The following is a 16,246-nucleotide window of genomic DNA, read 5'->3' as shown; positions in this document are numbered from 1 at the left end:
TAATATTGTATTTGCATGAAGTGATTGGGTAGCAATTTAAAACAGCTATAACCTGAGGAGGCATTGGTGAAATTGAGATGGGCTGTGTAAATTCTGTAGGAAGAGAGATTCAGCCTTCTTGGAACAAAGTCTAACACTTCATAGGTGCCCATCATTTGAATGAATGAATGGATTTTATCTGGGAGGGAAAGGAGCAGGTTTAAAAATGACTCTCTGAGCTTGGGGGGGCGGGGGTGAGTGCACACCTGTAGTCCCAGATGCTTGGGAGGCTGAAGCGGGAGGATCACAAGAGCCCAGGAGTTCAAGACCAGCCTGGGCATTATAGCGAGACTCTGTTTCAATACCTCTCTCCTCTCTCTCCCCCAACCTCTCCCCCCCCCACTCTCCCTCCTCCTCCTCTTTCTCTTTGTCTCTCTGGTAAATTCAAGAGCAAGAGACATTCTGCTATACATTCTTTTAAAACAGAATAAGAAACACTTACATTGCTATTGTTTATATTGGGTGTTCTCTAACAAATGATGTTCCTCACATAGCTTTGGTGTGGGGAGGGAAGCTGCTTGGGCCTAAAAGAGCTTAATGCTAACAATGTCATCAGGAGATACTTCCTGCTCAACCCGTTCAGAGGGATGCTGTTCTTCCACTTTGCTGTCGTCTTTATACCACTATTCCATTCCTGGGAAAGTTGATTTGCTAACTCAATTACTTTCAGACTCTGAGTAATTAGCTTCATGAGAACTTGCCTCTCTACCTGAATTCCTCCTACTGGTTTTGTTTCCTGCTGACGTGGAATCTTTTTGACGGCCTCGAACAGCAGGATGCTTGCACTCTGCTGCTTTCAAATGTGGGAATCTGTGATAATTGCGTGCTTCTCTCGACTGACTCAGCTCTTTAGGCAAAATCTTCATGCTTCGTGTGAGAAGGGACAATACATTAATGGGAAGTAGCAAAGTTTCTCACTTTCAACAGTCAGGTAGAATATCTGGTGAAGAAAAACACACAGTGTGTGAGAGCCGTGGCATGGGGTGTAATTATTTTTCATGGCGCCATCACTCAGTAATTGGGCCTAGAGTGTGCAGCAGTGAAACCAGAACAAAGAAGTCAGTGTGTCCTAATTAATAGATAAAGTAATAATATAAAAGTCTTGTCCGTTTAAAAGTCCACCAGGACACATTACTTCAGATATCTCCAGTGCTTTTTACTTATATTAAAGAACGGCTTATTGTGGTGGAGTATGTAGAAAAGTATTGAGTGCTTTCTTACTCAACAGTGGCATTTTTATCACCCTGCCGCTGGCACACAGTGTTATGGTTCCACTAGGAAATGAAAGAATCGAAGACCACAGCTTATATAGCCAAAATCTCAGTTGCTGTATGTGAATTTTTTACTCACTGTCTCCACACAGGCTTTCTCAGCCTCTGCACTGTTGACATTATGGACTGGAAAATTCTTTGTTGAGGGAGGGAGGGGCTGTCCTGTGCATTGTCGAATGTTTAGCAGCAACCCTGGCCTCTATTCTACTGGAAGCCAGTAGCATCCCTCCACCCCTTAGTGACAACCATAAATGTCTCCAGACATTGCCAGATGTCCCTGAGGGACAAAATCACCCCCAGTTGAGAATGACTACTAGTAGGTTAGTACTCCCAGGCTAATTTCCTATGATCTAATCTTCCACTTCCTGGTGAGTACATTAATTTTTATGTTTTCTTTAAACCAAGTATTATTTATAGGACAGCAACTTTGGTTTCATCAAAAAGTTAAAATCATATAGTACTTTATGAATCTAGATGAAGTGATTTTTTGAAATATTTGTATCTCCATTTCACTTCGTTAATGCAGAAGAATTGCAAGGAAATTTCACATTGTTCTTGAGGACATAAACTGGGCCCCTCTCATGAGCACTAAGTTTTACAGGAGATAAATATGTAAGTGAAGAGTCAAATTACCATCAGATTGTTGATTTCACCTCCTCTTTGAACACATGGGAATTTGGTCTGGACTTGCAGAGTTGTCTGTAATTGATGCTGTCACATTGGTGCTTGGTTACCCCAAATTGCGGACTGTACAGACTGGGCTGGGAGAGGGAGGAGATAAAAGGACTCCGTGACCCTTGGTGTCTACTCCTAGTAGGTCAGGTCAGAAAAGATGCCAACCTAAGAAGTGGTATAACCCACCGTTAGGCCATCCACTTACCTAGACACACTGGTATAAATTCTGGCCATGCCACCTCCTATGTGGCTCTTTGCCTTGTGCGCCCCCATCCCCACTAGACTTTGAGCCTTGTGAGATCGGATATTTTGTCTCTTTTGTTCTCACTGTGTCCCCAGCTCCTAGAATGATGCTTGGTAAATAGTAAGTGTAGACAGAGAATGAGACAGATAGAAAGTAGGCAGGTAGATATGAATTTATATGCCCTTATTATCAATATTGATTATATAAGTTGAACATATAAATGAATTTTCCATTTGGTCCACACTTCACATTTGGTATTAGAACATTTTAACTGGTCGCTTTGAAGTTAATCTCTTTCCCTACTTCAGTCTCATCCATGCAGTTGTCCAGACAATCTTTGTTCATGTTGTTTAGCCCCTAGCTTAAGTGAACAACACTGCCCTGCTCTGGACCCTAAGACTGGTGGCCTCTCTTGTCCTTATCACCTTCCCTTTCCTTCATCTGCACCAACAGGCTCTGCCCTGGCCCTTCTCCACCACCTAGCTCTTTCCTTTTTCTCTGTCATCCCTTACCTTGTCTTCAGAACTCATCTCCTGGTTAACTCCATTCTGTTTTGATTACTTGTTCACATGCCGTCGTCCTGTCTTGTTGATAATATGCCTTTGCAACGGATTTCAATTGGTGTTATGTTTAGGGTATTTGTCAATCATCTCCCAGCTAGACTATATCTCATTTCTTATAAATTCTTCCTCCTACTTTTTCCACTGAATAGGACCATTTTCTGTACCCAATTAAGCTTTCAATAAATGTTATATAATGAAGGCAGAGAGTGCCAGGAGCAGTCTCCACCACTGGGTTTCCAGACATTCAGAAAATTATTATAAACACCAGAGACAGCCCTGCAATTCCAGAATAGTTAGAAGCTGTTACTTTCAGGATTCCATTTGCAGATAAAGCCAGTGGATTTTTGGCTGTGCGAAAGCAGGCATAGTTCTCTTAATCTAAAAAGGCCTCTTAAGCACTTAGGAGTCTCTTTATAAGAGACTTAGATTTTTTAACATTGTTGTTTTTATATATACTTAATCTTAAATTTACCGATTTTTTGTAATAAAAAGTTTTAGTGTAACATTTCCCCAGTTTATCATTTGGCATTTTTCTTCTAAGATCTGGTCTTAATTGGGGCAGGAAGGTGGGGAGAGAAACTGCCGTATCTATTATTAATAGAATTCAATTTAGCTCCAGCTGAGTGCAGTGGCGTGTGCCGGTATTTCCAGCTCTCAGGAGGCTGAGACAGGATAATTGTTTGAAACCAGGAGTTGAAGACCAGACTGGACAACACAGTGTCCGTATCTCAAAAAAAAAAAAAAATTTCAGTTCAGCTCCAAGTAATGGAGACCCAAAACAAACAATAGGTAAAGAAAATAGAAGTTTATTTCTCTTTCACTTAAAAGTATAGCTGTAGACTCTCCAGGAATATTATAGTAACTCTGATCCACAAAGTCCTTTGAGACCCAGATTCCTTCTAGGACATTGTTCCTTCATCCCCAGGTGTGAGCTCATGGGCCAGGGTAGCAGCTAGTGTTCCAGTCATCACATCTGCATTCCAGGCAGCAGGATGGAGGAAGGAACAAAGAAAAAAGTAGATCAAAGAACTATTTCTGTGTCTTTTAAGAGAAGTTTCTGGGGGTTGCTACCTGACATTTCTGCTTATGGCCATACTAATAGTAAAGTAGGCTGAAGAAATATAGACTTTATATTTGCCCATCTAAAAATAAGGAGTGCTATTAGTGTGGAAGAATGGGATAATGCACACTAAGGAAGGTCTGGTCTTTGCCATGGCTACCCTAATTCATGCCCCTCCCAAATGAACTTTCTCAGAGTTTATTTCAATACATTCCTTTTGCCTTCCAAACAGTTACTACTTGCAATATTTTTAAAAAGATAAATACTGATATGTTATAAAATTTATAAAATATAAAGAACAAAAGTCACTCATAACTCATAACCTAAAGATAACTACTGAAAAAGAGCATCATGTAAGAAATATCCTTAACACTAACACTTAACAACTAACTTATGTCTTCAGAACATTAAGATATTTCTCAAAGTTTATGTTATACTGTATATTCAATTATTTATTCCTTCAGTAAATATTTAAAAACATCTTTGTTCTCAGCATCTTGATGATTTATGTGTGGTTGGGAGAGGACAGCAATGAAGGAAATTTTAAAAATTAAATTTGGTGCTTTCAGGATGCTTACAGTCTAGCACAAGCACAGAGAGACAAAACAAAAAAGAAGCTGTTTGTCTTGATAAAGTTGGGAAATAAATCAGGGACCTGTAAGTGCCTTATTTATATTAATATATGGTATAAAGTTACACTGGAAAGCAGGAGATTTAATTGTAGAATAATTTGTACCATGAACAACTATCTGTAAAAATGACACCTTGAGAATGATAGAGAAATTAAAAAATTCAGTTAGGAAAAAAACCTCTCCCCCTCGGGCCCCATGTAACCGCTAAACTGCTGCCGCTCTTGCTTCTGTAAACCAGTTGCAGCAGCTTCCTGCTATGACCAGATAGCACAGAAAGAAAAGTTCTATAGAAACCCTATACCAGGAATTAAGGTTGTTCAAAACCTTGCCCCGCTAACCACATTGTAACTGTGCCCTACACCCTCCCAAAGAAAAAAAAGAAATGTATAAAAGACTGCTACACTTTTCTGTTTGGGGCTCAGAATTTGGTGGCCCCTCTGAGCCCACTGGCGTAATAAACTTGCTTTTCTGCACCCTTTAAGTGCCACTTGGTTTGTTCTTGGTCAACTCTGTTGTAACAAGAACACTTCTCACTTTTTTAGTTGCTGGAGAAGGAAATTTGAATTATAGATTCTTGAGGTAGCCTGGTTTAGACAGTATTAGGAAATAATCAAGCCAAACATGGTTAAATTCTAACCTTTCCTGATTCCCAGAGTTAGAAGTCCAAAGTTCACTTGGGGATAATTCAGTGTGACCCATGCCTTTTGTGATGTCTATAAGTTGAACTTCAAAAATAACTAAAGATGGGCCAGGCAACTTGTGCCTTTTAAAAAGGGCTGTTTTGTTGTGTTCTGAATCCCGACATTGAATCAGTTCGTCTTTCCTATTGAAAATGCTTAAGTGGGAAAAGTAGCTATGTTAAGAAATACACAGAAAAACCTAGGCGTTATGCCAAAATATTAACATTTGCCACTACATGGTGAGATATCAGTGACTTTTTTTTCTTCTTTAAATGGTCTGCATATGAATTTGTTTTTACAAGCATATTTCGTAACTGGAAAAAGGTTTTTTTTTCAAAAAATTTTTTTGGTTGTTTAAAGAAACTTGCCTCAGCGGCAAAGGCTCCGTTGAGAGTAACGTTAAAGGCTAACGCTTGCTGCTTGCTGAGAGGAGTTCAGTGCTGGAGCAGCAGCGAGTCCTGCTGGGCACCCTTGGAACACTGGGGCTGATTGTGCGTCTGCACTTGCTCAGGTGACTGAGGGCTGAGCGCTTAGTTTCCACGGGAGAACACAGACCCTTTCATGGCGAAGTGACTGGTATAGGAAAGACAGAGCCTTTCTGTGGCGATGCTTAAACTGCTGGCTTTATTTTTACTCCTGGCAAAACTGGAGTGAAGAACACATTTTCAAACGATCCCGGTTTCCTGTTGAAGAAAACAGGGAATGCCGAACAGCTGAGTGTGCCGCTGTCGGGGCGGTGTCGCCCAAGCCGGAGGGAGACGTCATTGGTGCAAAGTCGGCCTATGGTGTTCGCGCGTGGCCCGGCTAAGTTTACACAAATGCTGCAACTCTTTTCCTTATGGGGTGAGGATCGCGGACGGCCGAGGCAGGGCCGGAGCTGGTGCGCGGTGCAGCGCGGGCGCCGGCGGGGAGCGCAGGGGGCCGAGGGGTGAGCGCAGCGGGCCGAGGGGTGAGCGCAGCGGGCCGAGGGGGGCGCGCCCCCGTGGGGGGGGGTGGGCACAGACAGAGTCGTTGCCGCGGGCCGAATCCCCGAGTGACCTGGGCGAGGGGCGGGGAGGAAGGCTGTGGCCTTTCTGCTCCACTGCAGCAACCCGGCAGGGTCTAGAGAGGGCCAGTTTGCGATCGCCGGCTCTAATAACGTCCTAGGTCGGCGAGATCCGTCTGCCTGTCTCACACCGAACCCCTTTCTCTTTGCTTATGGAATCTCAGACGGTTCGGGACGGGAAGCGGGTCTGGCTGCGTGTTTTGAGTGCGTGCGTTCTCCGCGTAGAGTTGAAAGTTAAAAAGGAAAGAAAGAAGGAAAGACATTCTGCTCGCACGAGCGCAAGTTTCCGGCACCAGCGCTCTTGTTGGGCCCTCCCGTTCTTAGGCTAGAAAATAGTTGCTGCTGAGCGCTTCTTTCACGTAGAATTCATTTCCTACGTTTTAGAATGGAAATCTATCGCCTACATTCTAACAGCTAGAACAATTTGATATTCTAAAAATCAGATCCCAAAAAATACATACTCTTAATTCTCTGCTTGGCAAACCTAATTTTTGTGCATTCCTTTCCAGTATTTCAGACGCAAGCGGGCAGATGGAGGTGAAAGGGTTATTCAGAGTGTCAGATGTGAATGCTCCGCAGTGTTGGGGGTTGGGAGGGCAGAGAGCAACGCGGGTTTGCTGGAAGTTACTTAAACCTTGACAGCAGTCAGGTGGGTGTCTATACCCAGGACAGGACAGGGCAGGGGTGCAGATGGCTTACATTTTCACTCATTGCCTGTGGTCCCTCCCATAACTCTAAAGATGCAGAACTTGTTGGTATGGCTCTAGGAAAACCATATTACTTGATCCTACAATTTAAATAAACAAAGACGGCCTTGCTTTTAAATTTGAAACACACAGCTCGGGTCAGTAGCAAGGTCTGTGCTTTGAAAGGTTCTTGTGTTTCTTTTTTTAAATGTTTAGCCAGAAGTAACGTTTACTCAATGCCACATGACCCAGTGGTTGGAGTATAGGTTTGCCCTTATTTGCATTCTCCTTTGCATCTCTTTGTATTCATCACAAATACAAAACAAGGTATTCCCGGGACAGTGAATGTTCTGTCCAAAAGAAGTCAAGGTGGAGAAACTTTCCCTGTAGTTGGGAGAGGGTTTTGTTTTGTTTTTAAATGGGGAGAGAAATTGAGAAGTGGAAGACACAAAATAGAGTTGAAGTCTCCTCTGAGTGTGTTCTTGTACCCATGCTGCCAGAGTTATTCACTCAGCATCCCATGCCCCAACTTTCTCAGCAGGGGAGGTGTCAAGGCAAACTGATCTTGTGGAGGTGGCCAGGCACTGCAGCCTTCTTGGCCACCATGTAGAGTGGCTGCCCAGTCTGCAAAAAAGCGCCAGGGGGAGAACTCACGTCCCCCTCTGGTTCTGCTGCTGACTTAGTCTGTTAGTCTGCTGCTGACTTAACTTTGTGTGCCTCAGGTAACACTTTATAAAATAGGAATCTTAATGTCTGCTGTGTATACTTCTAGGGACTGTAGAAGACAAATGATCTGCTTGGCAATGCTTTCAAGTCTTTAATGCTTTCTTTTAAAAAAAAGTACTTAGTAAGGATTTACTATGTGCTTGGCTCTTTAAAATCATTATTTCATTACATTCGTTTAGCCCTATGAGCTGAATACTTATATTTCCATTTTTACGGAGGGGGAAACTGAAGTTCAGAGACGTTTATTAACTTGCTCTCCTAGCTGTTAGGTTGTAGACTCAGGGTTAGAACATAGGTCAATTTTTAAAATCAAACCACCTTGCTGCACTGCAACATACGCAAATGTTAGTTTTTACCATTATGTGTATTACATGCTATTGTAATATTCTTTTCTGTCTTAGGTAAAGCAGATGACGTTTTGAATGGAGACCGTGACAAAGAACAGAAAGACCTGTATTTTGTGGAGACACCCTATGGTTATCAACTAGACTTAGATTTCCTTAAATACGTGGATGACATACAGAAGGGAAACACCATCAAGAAACTTAACATCCAGAAGAGGCGGAAGCCGTCTGTGCCATGCCCAGAACCCAGGGCCACACCTGGTGTATGGACTTCTACCGAATCCCTCTCATCTTCCAACAGTGATGACAACAAGCAGTGTCCCAACTTCCTTCTAGCCAGAAGCCAAGTTACATCAACTCCAGTCCCAAGGCCACCTGCCCCTCTGGAGACCTCACCCCCTTTTCTTACCATCCCAGAAAATCGACAGCTGCCACCCCCCTCACCACAACTCCCAAAGCACAACCTTCATGTCACCAAGACACTGATGGAAACCCGAAGAAGACTGGAACAGGAGAGAGTCACCATGCAGATGACACCGGGTGAGTTCAGAAGGCCCAGGCTGGCCAGTTTTGGAGGCATGGGCTCCACGAGCTCCCTCCCCTCCTTTATGGGTTCTGGAAACCACAATCCTGCCGTGCACCAGCTTCAGAATGGATACCACGGTAACGGGGATTACGGTAGCTATGCCCCAGCTGCTGCCACCACTTCCTCCATGGGCAGCTCCATCCGCCACAGTCCCCTGAGCTCGGGGATCTCCACCCCAGTGACTAACGTGAGCCCCATGCACCTGCAGCACATCCGCGAGCAGATGGCTATTGCCCTGAAACGCCTGAAGGAGCTTGAGGAGCAGGTGCGAACCATCCCCGTGCTCCAGGTGAAGATCTCAGTCTTACAAGAGGAGAAAAGGCAGTTGGCCTCCCAGCTGAAAAACCAAAGGGCTGCATCCCAGAATGATATCTGTGGTATGAGGAAGCGGTCTTACAGTGCAGGGAATGCCTCCCAGCTGGAACCTCCCTCCCGGGCCCGGAGAAGCAGCGGGGAATTGTACATTGACTACGAGGAAGAAGAGATGGAGAGCGTAGAGCAGAGCACACAGAGGATAAAGGAGTTCCGACAGCTCACAGCGGACATGCAGGCCCTGGAGCAGAAGATCCAGGACAGCAGCTGTGAGGCCGCCTCAGAGCTCAGGGAGAATGGAGAGTGCCGGTCTGTGGCTGTGGGTGCCGAGGAGGACATGAATGACATTGTCGTGTACCACAGAAGCTCCAGGTCCTGTAAGGATGCAGCTGTGGGGACAGTGATTGTAACGAGGAATTACGGGGTCAGTGTGACAGAGGCCATGCTTGGAGTGACCACTGAAGCTGACAAAGAAATTGAGCTGCAACAGCAGACCATAGAAGCCTTAAAGGAAAAGATCTACCGCCTAGAAGTACAGCTTAAAGAAACCACCCACGACCGGGAGATGACAAAATTAAAACAAGAACTTCAGGCTGCTGGATCGAGGAAAAAGGTTGACAAAGCCATGATGGCCCAGCCGCTGGTTTTCAGCAAGCTGGTGGAGGCAGTGGTGCAGACCCAAGACCAAATGGTTGGCGGTCACGTGGATGTGGTGGACACGTGTGTCGGGACCTCTGTGCAAACAAACAGCGTAGGCATCTCCTGCCAGCCTCAATGTAAGGAGAAAGTCTCGGGGCCCGAGCTGCCCATGAATTGGTGGATTGTTAAGGAGAGGGTAGAAATGCATGACCGTTGCACTGGGAGGTCTGTGGACTCGTGTGACAAGAGTGTGGGTGTGGAAGTCAGCGTCTGTGAAACAGGCAGCAACACAGAGGAGTCTGTGAATGACCTGACACTCCTCAGGACAAACTTGAATCTCAAAGAAGTGCGATCCATTGGTTGTGGAGATTGTTCTGTCGATGTGACTGTCTGCTCTCCAAAGGAGTGTACCTCCCGGAGTGTGAACACTGAGGCTGTTGGCCAGGCGGAAGTTGCTGTCATGGCGGTGCCTCATACCTCAAGCCGGCACACCAGTATGGTTTTGGAACAGGTGAACCAGTCCACCAACACCGAGATGGCCACCCTCATGGAATCCTGCACCAACACTTCCCTAAGCACCCTGGACAAGCAGACCAGCACCCAGACTGTGGAGATGCGGACGGTGGCTGTGGGAGAAGGTCGTGTCAAGGATGTCAACTCCTCCACCAAGATGCGGTCCGTTGGTGTTGGAACATTGCTTTCCGGCAATGCTGGGTTTGACAGGCCATCAGCTGTGAAGACCAAAGAGTCAGGCGTGGGGCAGATAAATATTAACGACAACTATCTGGTTGGCCTGAAAATGAGGACCATAGCTTGTGGGCCTCCACAGTTGGCTGTGGGGCTAGCAGCCAGCAGGAGGAGCGTGGGTGTTGGGGACGAGCCTGTAGGGGAGTTCCTGGAGAACCCCCAGCCCCAGGCTCCCTCTGGGATGATGACTGGCTTGGATCACTACATTGAACGGATCCAGAAACTGTTGGCAGAGCAGCAAACACTGCTGGCTGAGAACTATAGTGAACTGGCAGAAGCTTTTGGGGAGCCTCACTCCCAAATTGGCTCCCTCAATTCACAGCTCATCAGCACCCTGTCATCCATCAACTCTGTCATGAAGTCTGCAAGTTACGAAGAGCTGAGGAACCCTGACCTCCAGAAAACCAGCCTGGGAAGACTCACAGGTAGGTGGTACCCTGGTACCTGGGAATGAGGAAGGGTAGGAAAGGATGTCTTTCCAGGAGGTAAGGATTTTTTTAACTGCTGGAACCATTTTTTGGAGAAAATGGAGAAAGCTTTAGATTGCTAATAGGTAGAATGAAAACCAAGAATCAAAATCCTTAAGTAATTCTGCTGCTTCTCATTATCTGGTAGCTTCGCTGGCCTCTGAGGACGAAGGATAAAAGTTAAACTAGTGTTGACTAGCCTAGAAGTTGTCTTCTGGGGCTGCTAGTTTGATATGATGCCTTATTCTTTGTCTTCTAGTTATTTACTTATTTTTATACACAACTGTCTGAAAAAAATCTTATGCTGCTTGTACCCATAATTACCAGTATATTATCAGTTGAGGATACTGGTATAAAATGTTTTTAGTTAAAATTTTTATGAGGGGAGAGACATTCCATTACTTCATTTATTAATTCAGCAAATAATTATTGCATTCTAGCCAGGTGCAGTGGCACACACTTATAGTCCCAGCTCTTTGGGAGGCTAAGGTAGGAGGATCACTTGAGCCCACGAGTTTTGAGGCCAACCTGGGCAGCATAGCAAGACCTAAAAATAATAATTGAATCCCTACTCAATTTAAAGGATAAGCTCTGAGGATAGTGCAGTGAACAAACCCAGAGTCCCTGCCCTCTTGGTGCTTCTATTCTAGTCAGAGCACAGGGCAAGAGACCCATAATACCTCAGGAGGTGATAAAAACTACGAAGAAAATAACTCCAGTTATGAGAATAGCAAGTGGCAGTGGTTAGGGGTAGGGGCTAGCCGAGATAAAGTAGTCAAAGAAAGCCTCTCTGATGAGAGATCCTTGAGCAAGAACTCAAAGAAGGGAATCTTTTCCCATTGTTCATTTTGATAGGTGCTCACATTTTTGTCTTTCTCATTCTTTCCTGTATTCATTGGGATTCCTGCTCACCCCCTCCTTCTCTTTAAATTGAAGCTAATAATTGAGACCATTTTATGACATATAATATTTCCCTATGAGCCTCACTAAAATGAATTCCCTTGTTACCAGCTGCACTGTGTGTCTCACAGTACATCATATATTCTCCTGGGCCTGGGGCCACACCCCTGGGCTTACATTCCTGGCTCTTCAGGCCTCATGAACCAGTATGACCTGGGGAAAGGTATGCGTTAAATTAATTTTATGTGCAATATAGATTCAAGTAATCCATCCACAAAAATTTCAGTCTTTTTCCCTTCATAACCTGAAAGGGCAATGATTACAATGAACTGAAATGTTTTTATATCTTCCTGGGTTTCCACTTGCAAACCTGAATTTCTATTAGTTTTATAGTATCTGTGCTGTGAGACAGTTTGTTGTGGAAGTAAAAAATGAACATGACAGCTGATGTGTGGGTTTTTGCATTTTAGAATCCAAGGAATCTAATAAATGCACAGGGGAGTCATTTTAGCATAAACAGGATTAAAATATGTGGACTGAAGCAAAGTCTGAAGTAATTAATACTATGTCTGCTTCCACATTCTTTTAAAATCATGATGTCAGATGTTGAAGTCAAAATAAAATTCTTAAATACCTCCAGACACAGATGACACAGTGGATCACCCATTATAAAAGCATTTTCTTTGCAGCCTTCCTCCCTCCTCCCCAAACTAGAGTTTCTATTTCACATTCTTGCCAAAAATATTCAGCTGTAACATTGGAGTAATTTGCCTGACCCCCTGAGCATGGAGACCAGGGGGCAAGTTTGGTCTGGCTGTGTTACAGTGGTTTTTGGTCTATTTCCAGTCACGCTGACATTCCACACATCATCAGCTAAAATACAGAAGACCTACAGTATTTGTGAACAAAAGAATAAATATTTTTAGTAGCACTTATTTAGTCATAGTGGCAACCCCTCTCAGAGCACATAAGAACAACTTTAATTCTGTAATTCACATCACATTTGTATTTTAACCATTTTGCTTTAAAGCCACTGAGGAAGAGTTAGGTTGGGAAGTCAACCGAGAGTATTCAGTTTTTGTTATCTGGTATTTGTTACATGGACTGAAAATTAAGCTTGATATAGTGAGGTAGGGATCTCAGCACCTGCAAGTTGTACGGAGTGAAGGTAGATCACAGTGCACTGTGGATTCCTGTGTACACTGTACAAGATAAAATGTTGCTCTCACAGTCCAGAATGTACTTCTGTACCAAAAGGTATACTGGAGTATAGAAAGGTATTCATTTCAAACTTTCTTCCCCAAATAATAAGGAATTTGGGTTTGACACCTACTAAAAGAGCATATAAATAATCACTTATGAACCTAATACTGTACTGTACATTAAAGAAGTTGTTAATTTGGGCTCTGAAGCCAGTGTGGGTCTAGAGTCTTTGCCACTAGGATAAGTTGTCTTTGTTCCCTCACAGGATTGTAATGAAGATTCAGTGAGTCAACAGGAGTAAAGCATTTGGAGTAGTCTGCAGCACAGAGGATAAATGCTCAATGAAAGTTGGCTGTTGTTATTGAGTACTTCCAGAAATGGAAATGTTAGATATATTAATAGAACAAATTGCCAAACAAAAATTGTACAAATGGTCTTTTGTTTTCAACCCAAATTTTTATCTTCATCTTTCCGGTTAATAGCACCCCCCCCCCCCCGCCATTACTATGCTTCTCCAACTAACAGTTTTGTCAAGATAAATGTATAGATAAAAATGGGAAAACATGAAATAGCTACAAGAAATTTTCAGTCCGGAGTCATTCACAATCAGTGTCAAAGCCCAAAACAAAGTGTATTAGTGCCCAATCCATATTGTTCATTGTGCCCACAGTTGAAGATTTGATAATGGTGTTGCTTGTTAGTATGCAAAAAAAGCATTATTTTTAGCAGCATCAAAATGCCTAACGCTCCAGTTTCTTAAAATTACAACTAGAGTATGCTTTTATGACAAATTAATAGTTCAAAAGCGCATGTAATAAAGAATAAAAGCCTTCCTCACATGCCCCCGTGGTAGCCCCTGTGTGCTTGGTATGTACAGGTGTGCATGCCTGCAGGCCTGTATTTTAGAAACATACTTTTCAGTAACAAAATTTGAATCATACATAGTCTTCTTATGTATTTTTTCACCAAAGGTTCTGTAAAGTATATTTAATTCCTGGTAGTATGAGTTTAATGTATTTAATATTTTCTTTCATGGAATTAAAAAGTTAAGAGGAAGTAAGTTTCTGTTGTAACAAAAACCTTGGGAAAAAAATGTTTATTATTCCTGTAAATCAATTGGATCGTTTGGTTTGAGGAGTGGGTTAATGATGTTTTGGAGTTTTTTTCCTTCTGGAGAAAGGGAGGAGGAGAGAGAAATTCCAAACAAACGACTAGCAGTTGCAAATACTCTAAAAATATATAACTATCTCTGAGCAAATGCAAACAAAACTATAAAGTAGAATCTAGCTGCCTGCCACATGATTTATAGAAAATTAATCTCTCATACTCAACTGCTTTTTAAAATCAGTTGCCTTATTTGTACTCTTAGTTATCTTGGGTTTGTTAAAAAGTCTATAAACTTAAAGCCATCCCTATAACTGTGAAAGTGAGTTTTTTAGACAGATCTGAGCCAAAGCAAAAGCAAGGAAATAAAGTCATTACAAAATACCATTTGGAGTTAGTTTTCTTCTAGTTCAGATAATATACCATTTACTTATCCTAGTACCTGTTTTTTATCACCTTTAAAAAAATAAGTACTACAAGAGCATTAAACTAACTCAAAGTAAGGGTTTCTGGAACCCTGCAGAATATAACAGCATGAGGTAGTGAAGGCCTTACTGAACCCAAGTCAGAAGAGCTGATTTCTGGTACTGGCTGTGCAGGTAACTTGGGACAATCTGGGCTTTCAGGGCCTCCTGTGTCGAATGATAGGGCTGGATTAGATTTTTTTCTTAGAGTCGCTATCAGCAGGATTATTCTTCTATAAAAATCACTCTTCTCCAGGCTGCCCATCGGGTTCAGCTGGGGAACTTTTTTCCTAAAATTCATGGATTTCCTACGACCACCCCATAGGCACACCCAGTCTTATTTCAGGGAAATGTTGGAATACATGACCCTAGAGCAGAGCTGCTTAATCTGGCATCTGTGGCTTCATGTGCTTTTTGTGAAGAAAGTGCATAATTTTCACCTGATTCTCCAAAAGGGATTGTTGACCCTCAGAAAGCTTGAAATTGCAGACCTAGGTCATCTGTTACCTTGGGAAAAGGCACTTCAGCCCTGAAGGAAATCTTTCCAAAAGATTTAAAATCTGTCCCCCTACCTTTGGGAGCCCTTCAATTGACACTTGTTTGAAAATTCTACTCTTTTAAACTGATGCTTTATCACCTTAAATGGGCGTTAGTGAAATACAAATATACTCTGGAAAATGAGGCAACCTTACTTTGAACTTTTATTCTTAATGAATCCTAAAGTGCGCAGTTTATTTCAGGCTAAAAGCATGGTGATTGGAGGTTTTAGATTTTGAGAACTGAAGTGGCTTTGAGTTCAGTGATGTCCAGCCTTAACAAATGCAGTGATTGATATTGGAAAATGACTACAGCTGTTTATTCTTCTGAGCAGCAAGTCATATTTTAGGAAAGATGTTTAAAGTCTGTTCTAGTCATGTCAATTGATGGCTATACATTAATTGTCAACTATATGCAAAAATGTGGGACGGCAACAAAGAGAGATGTAAACTGGTCTATACCTTGAAGACCATGGATGGGTCTGTACCTATCCAATTGGGAAGCCAAGAAATGTGCATCAGAAATGTGAGTAAGAACCTATGGCAGTGTGTCTTAGGCACCAAATAATGTACAAATAGAAAGTGTTCCTCAGTTCAGCTGCAGTCGGGCTCTCTGAGGTCTTGGCTGGGGAGGAGGACCTTAGCTGTATCGGCAAGAACACAGAGCACATCTTCTTACCCCAGCTTTATTTAATGCAGCTTGTCAGCTTGGGCTTTCTGGGTCAAATCTTGGGATGGTGTGTAATTAAATGTGGGTGGGGTAGTGGTGAGGAAGAATCTGATTCTTAATCTACTCCGGCTTTTTAATTTCTAAGTGAGTGCCCACTTCTCGATACATTCATGACAGCTGTCTGATGTGTTCCCAGGAAAATATAAAAATGGCCCTGGAAATGATTAAACTGCAGCTCTGACCATTTAAGGTTTCTATCTCCAGTCTGAGCTGATTGTTTATGTTGGTGACCGTATGCACCAGCATTCAGGCAGAGTCCTGAGAGGAGAGCCTAGAAACAGAAAGGGATTGTCCTTTCTCCTCCATCGAAGCTGCATACTTTCCCCCAAAAGTAACATGTACCAAAACAGAAGGTGACCCTTCATGAATAATCTCTACTGTCTGTTCCCTAAACCAGCATTTCAGCTTACAGGGTGAATTTATGCTCAAGGCCCTTTTTTTTTTTTTTTTTTTTTTTTTTTGAGAGAGAGTCTTGCTCTGTGGCCCAGGCTAGAGTGCAGTGGTGTCATCATAGCTCACTGCAACTTCAAATCCTGGGCTCAAGAGATCCTCCTTCCTCAGTCTCCCAAGTAGCTGGGACTACAGGCATGTGC

The 16,246-nt window shown here is 43.1% G+C and overlaps 1 protein-coding gene across 7 annotated transcripts in view; it reads left to right on the top strand.

Moving 5' to 3' along the window:
- KANK1 (KN motif and ankyrin repeat domains 1) overlaps positions 1 to 16,246 on the top strand; it is a 119,756-nt gene that overhangs the window by 82,430 nt on the left and 21,080 nt on the right. For all 7 annotated transcript variants that reach the window (XM_045562242.1, XM_045562243.1, XM_045562247.1 and 4 more), the window contains one exon: positions 8,023 to 10,674. In XM_045562242.1, the coding sequence (XP_045418198.1) occupies positions 8,023 to 10,674 (2,652 nt within the window). The remainder of the gene's footprint in view (positions 1 to 8,022; positions 10,675 to 16,246) is intronic.

Source organism: Lemur catta, chromosome 10 (assembly GCF_020740605.2).
Source record: "Lemur catta isolate mLemCat1 chromosome 10, mLemCat1.pri, whole genome shotgun sequence".
Lineage (NCBI taxonomy): Eukaryota > Metazoa > Chordata > Mammalia > Primates > Lemuridae > Lemur > Lemur catta.
Note: the sequence above shows the minus strand (reverse complement) of the source record. Positions and strands in the feature narration are given on the sequence as shown.